This window comes from Meleagris gallopavo, chromosome 5, assembly GCF_000146605.3.
Source record: "Meleagris gallopavo isolate NT-WF06-2002-E0010 breed Aviagen turkey brand Nicholas breeding stock chromosome 5, Turkey_5.1, whole genome shotgun sequence".
In the NCBI taxonomy this organism is placed as follows: domain Eukaryota; kingdom Metazoa; phylum Chordata; class Aves; order Galliformes; family Phasianidae; genus Meleagris; species Meleagris gallopavo.
Window position 1 is genome coordinate 38,284,876 of NC_015015.2, and position 5,691 is coordinate 38,290,566.

Genomic DNA, 5,691 nt, shown 5'->3' on the forward strand with positions numbered 1-5,691 from the left:
AGCTCTGCGCCCGCCGCCGGCGGAAACACCCGAGCGGAGAGAGAGGCGGAAAGAGCCGAGCGGCGTGCGTGCAGGAAGGAGTCGGTGTGGGGTACCGTGGCTTTTGTGTCCCTCCCCGACAACGGAGCCAATCGAGAACGGGTTCCGCAGAGCCGCCGGCGCGCTGCCAGCGGGGAGAGGAGGAAGGGAAAGCGGGGTGCGCTGCAGGAAGTGGCGGTTACCGGGGCAATGGGGAGCGGGGGGACGCGAGTCCGCCGATGGGGCCGAGCCCGGGGCAGGAGCCCGCCCTCCCAATCCTGGCCTGGGGAACCGCCGAGGTGGCGGAGTGGGTGTCGGGGCTCGGCTTCCCTCAGTACCAGGTGCGGGGCTGCCGCTTCCTGGGTCACAGGACCTGGACACCGTAATGGAACGAGGGGGAATGGGTTTAACCGAAAAGAGGGGTGTCTTAGGTTAGATGTCGGGGAAATTCTTTACTCACAGGGAGGTGAGGCGCTGATGCTGCTGCCCAGAGAAGCTGTGGTGCCCCATCCCTGGAGGCGCTGAAGGCCAGGCTGGATGGGGCCCTGGGCAGCCTGAGCTGGTGGGAGGCAGCGCTGCACATGGCAGGGGCTGGAGCTGGGGCTGGGTGGGCTTTGAGGTCCTCCCACCCAAGCTTTCTGTGATTTTATGATTCTACAACAGTGGCAGGGGATGGCCGAGGGCTATGGATGTCCCATTGCCTTCCCTTCTGCTTCTCTGCCCAGGAGTGCTTCAGAGCCAACGGCATCACCGGCCGCCGCCTCATTCTGGTGAACTGCTCCAGCCTGCCGGCCCTGGGCATCACAGACTTCGGACACATGCAGGTGCATATGTGCTGCGCTGCTGCGGCTGCCTCAGCCTGTCAGAGTCCAGTTCCAGCCTCTCCTGCTCACCAGGATGCAGGGCTGTCACTCATCTGTCCAGACAGATTTTATGTGAGCAGTGAGCCTAAAACCAGGCAACTGGTTTTACTCAACCCAATGACTGTGTTGTTCAGGTCTTCAGGTGTAACTCCATAGCTGACGGGGAGCTGCAGGCTGCCCTTCCAGGATAACATCAGCCCATCAGATGTGCCTTGCCTTTCTTTTAGCTCCTCTGACCCCAGAAAATTGCTTAGCAAGATGCAAATGTCTTTCATAGGCACTCCCTCAGAATTTCCTTTCAGTAATTTTCCACTTACTGATCTCTTTGATTTAATTTGTAGAACATCTGCAAATCTGGGCAGCTTTAACTTGCAACAGTCAAACCACAGTTCTCAAGCAGCAGGGGGGCAACTCATTATTACTTCCTTGTTTTATACTCTGCTGAACACAAATGTCTCTGCTTCTTCCCCATTTTGTAAACATGTTATTTTCTGGTAATTTTCCTCTCAAGACCTTGTTTCTTTAAAACCACCAACAGATAAGCTAAGGTTAAGGCTGCGGCTTGCCCTTCCAAAGATTCCTGAAGGTGCAGAGATGCAGCATTTCATACTTACAGTATATGTAGGTAATTTTTGTATCCTTTTTAATTCATTTAGTTTTCACTAGGACCATGATGAAGAAGAGTGTCTTAATCTTTCGTTTACTCCTCATTTTATTTTCTTATCTCTCATTTAGGGATGGCAATAGCAAACACAAGAAACCTCATCCAAACAACATGTTGCATAAGTATTATAGGTCAGTATTTGAAACACACTCAGGTTTACTCTTCATTAAATCACACTTCTTTTCTACAGCATACTGTAGTTCTATTGAAACCAGCGGGTGTATAGTGGTGTGAGATACCGGAGACATTGGCTGTGAATTTTGGATTAACATCAAAATAGTAAAGGACCCACTAATGCTTACTGCTTTTTGGTTTATTTTCCAATACCACTAACACTCAGCCAATGGAAATCTGGATTTTTAAAAGAGGTTTTACACATCACTGTGTACATACACTGCGGAAGCAGCACAGATGTTCCCAATGTTTTATAAAGTGTAAAACAGAGGAATTAATATTGATTTATCTTCATCTTGCCTGGGACGTGTGGTTTGACTGCTGTGGCTTACGGTCACCTTAAAATCAGCATCAAAAAGAAAACTACTGAAGATAAGTGCTGAGAGTAGTGCAACAGTAGTCCTAGCTAGAGAAGCATGATCTTAGATTTGTTTGAATAGTTCCAAGAGAGATATTATAATCAGGAATGGATCCGCTGTCTGAATCACGGTCATCCACTATTGGCTGTGATTTCAGTTGTAATCACACACTTTCACTTAAATGCATTCTCCCCTTTGACAATCAAATCCGGTCTCTTGCAAAATCAAACTTCTATATCTTGAATCCAAACAAAAGGTAATAAAGACTTTTGCCATTGAAGAAACATATTTATGTACTAAAAAGAGCCTTAAAATAACATGGAGGAGGAAACCTAGATAAAAATGCTTTCCACCGATGTAAGCTACTGGTATAAGAAACCACATCAGAGACACAGCTAATGCAGAAGGAACAGGAGGAGGTCTGATTTGGGATCAAAAGGCACTAGGTTTTTACACAACCCGCAGTTCAAAGCAGGTACATATATACCTGGTGATCAGAGCCTTCTGAGCCTACAAAGCATAGACGTGCAGAGACCTGGCACAAGGAGCCAGAGGACAGCAGAGCTCAGACTGGAACAACTGTGTGTAGTTGAGTGTCAGCGTCCCTGTGAGGTCCTTCTAGCAGTATGAAAGGAGCGAAGAGGAAAACAACAACTCAGAATCAGGTAGTGGATCTAAGACAAGCCTAGGAATAAAACAGGTTTTGCTTTAATTGCGAACTGAGTTGGCTTTAGTTTCTGGCCTGTTTTTTCTTCCTATTTTCAATATGTGGCTAAGAAATTGAGACTGACCACACAAATAATCCTTAAAGAGAAATGTAACAGAAAGTTGAACTGATAAAACACATCCAAAATGCTTGCAGCTCTTTCCTAGGAGAGCAAAGCACAAGACTCTTTTGGATCACAGATGGGAAAAGTCATTTGGTTTTAAAGGAAGGTGATACCTAGTTGCATTTATTTTCAGAAGTTAGATGGGATAATTTACCCACTTATAGTGCTGCTAGAATTGATTCATTGATCCTTTTTGTTATCAGAGCAAATTGACTTAAATTTCATTTCCTCTTTCCTCTCCATAATGGAAACAGAGGGATTTGAGGCTGCACTTACTGAGCCAAGCCAATTGTTTCATGTTTGATTTACAATTGCTTTCCCCAGAGGACACAAAGTGGAAGTTCAAATAACCAGGGAGAGAGAAAATCTTTGTGCTCTAGTGAATAGCATATGAACACTGCTTTTTCACTCTAGAGTACCAAAATTTTACCTCTAAGTTTCCCTCTGGCTGAGCAATCTTAAATTTTTGTTTGAAATTGAATATGCTACCAAAAATATTTATTAGTACCATGAGTTTTAATGTTGATCGCAGAGGTGAAGGCTTCACATTGCAGTGCTGGCTTTGTTCATACAGAAGCTTTTCAAGAGTATGTCTAGTTCAAGAAGAGACAGCCTCTGCAATCAGTCATCTGTACTTACCACAGGTGACAAGTTCTTTGTATAATTTTTAATCCCCAGCTCCTCACTGGGATTTAGGGTTTTTGTATGGTAGTTGTTTAACAGCTAAGAAAAACTAAGCCACAGTCTAGAGAAATCAACTGCAAGACCTGCTCTTTCTCTTGTAGAAACTGAAGGAGAAACTAACCAGGCCAGGATAAGTGTTAGCTGACATACTCCAGCAAGCTTACAAATTAGGCGATCTGTAATGTTTTCCAAATCTTGTGAGTGAAGATAATCTCAGACTTCAGCAGAACCTAGATGTTCTTCAAAATCATGCTCCATCCTGCTGCTTGCTTTTGTCTTCTACCTCTACCCTACTCAGGTAGGATCCAGGTTCACAGAGGTCCAAGCTGACTGTGGCCCATTTAAGGACCTCAGTAAGAGCGTACTGGAGCAGGTGCAAAGGTAATACTGTAATGCTGCCCACAGGGGCATGCAAGCTTTCCAACCAGAAATATCAGGGAAAGACTGATATCAGTCAAAACCTGATAGTTACTATAGAAATGAGCATGATAGTATCAGTTCAATGACACAGAAACATTTTGCAATATAGGGGAAATGGCAGTTTGATAAAAAACTACACATTAAATTTTCTGAGAGCTTCTCGGCACAGTCAAGTGAAGTTACTACTGATTTTAGTTCCACTGTACTGGAATTTTGAAGTATATCAAAGCCACTGAAAATACCAGTCCAGTGCTATTTTGATGACAGATCAAGTAGTGTACTTGCTCTTGAGGCTCAAACCAAGGTTGGGAAAAGGTTCTGAGGAAATGCTGTGATAGATCAATAAAACCTTGTGAACTGCATTTCAGCGCTTCAGAAGGTTACATCCTTGGAAGTGACTTCAAGAATAATGGCAAGCCTCTTCACTGACAGTCCCAGTCCAGCAGGCTCGGCCAGCTAGTCACCTCTGATTTTCTTAATGAGCAATGTGGCTTAGTAGCTTCATTAGTTTTTCCAGCTCTTCTATGTATAGACGCAGTTACTGACAATATAACTTTACAAACAGCAATGTTTTTGCATTAGGCGGACTCCAGCTCATTCACCCGTAACTTGTTTGTTCTGCAAGTGCAAACGGGAAAGCCAGGCTGTTTGTGCCACTAAAGAAAGCTGCTGAGAGGCTGTCACCCACAGTAAATCTGGAGAACATGCAGTCTCCTCTCTTTTTACAGTGTCATACCAGGATCATACTTTCAAATCCTTCCTGAGTTGCAACTTCAAGTGCGAAAATGTTCTAAAATCCAGAAACTCTGTTTCCTTTTTTGCTACTTTGGTACCAAATGGTATTAGCTAATGTCCTGTGAAGTGAGAATTTCTGATGTTTTTGTCTGATATATTTGTATTTCAGGAGATTTCACGACATGTGCGGGAGTTGTTGGGGATTGAGGAGCCTGTCTTCAGCAGATCCATTGCCCTCCCATACAGAGACAACATGGGTCTGTTCCTGGAACAAAAGTCTCGATCAGGACAGAAAGCAGATGCCCTCACTTTCTCACAGTTTGTCCAAGAAGCAGGCTTAGAGCCCCGTTCTGCATTTCCTCCTTTGCAACAGGCACAGACGAGGGTAGAAATAGATGCTCTCCTTTTATCGCAGAGCACACAGATTCAGGATTAGAGTCACACTGCAGTTCCACCTGTGTAAGAAGCCCACCTGGGAGAGTACTATACACCCTTATTAGCTTGCTATTTGTCCAGGGTGGTATAGTTTCACATTTTTCACGTTATATAAAAGGCTATTCCAGCTCTTGGCATTTTGATGATAGCAAACACATCCCTGCATTGGCTCTTTTCTGTAAGAATTTTTTGCAGTTCATGTGCTTCCAGGAACTAAATGAAGCAAAACATAAATCAGATGTGACTTTATCACTGACAGTCTGTCTTTCATTTCTGCTTCACAGTTGATTAAGAAGACAAAAAAAAAATCAATCCTAGATATATTTTAATTTCCAGTGATTTGCAATAATTTCCCTGCTGCTCAAGTGAATAAATTTCTCCCAGGTGTTAGTGTCTGCAGATTGGGAACACTGCTAACCACAAAGGTTAGACAAATGGCACGCACAGTGTCTGGTGCACATTTGTGTTGCCTGCTGCTATCAGCAGTCAGAGGTGCCAAGTTACAATGT

General features: G+C 44.3%; 1 protein-coding gene across 1 annotated transcript; it reads left to right on the forward strand.

The window, feature by feature from the left end:
- The first annotated feature begins 202 nt into the window (after positions 1-202).
- SAMD15 (sterile alpha motif domain containing 15) lies at positions 203-5,490 on the forward strand. Its single transcript, XM_010711772.3, has 3 exons — positions 203-359; positions 744-842; positions 4,917-5,490. Exons 1-3 carry the CDS (start codon positions 258-260, stop codon positions 5,181-5,183), a joined length of 468 nt encoding a protein of 155 aa, XP_010710074.1. The 5' UTR covers positions 203-257; the 3' UTR covers positions 5,184-5,490.
- Positions 5,491-5,691: the final 201 nt, after the last annotated feature.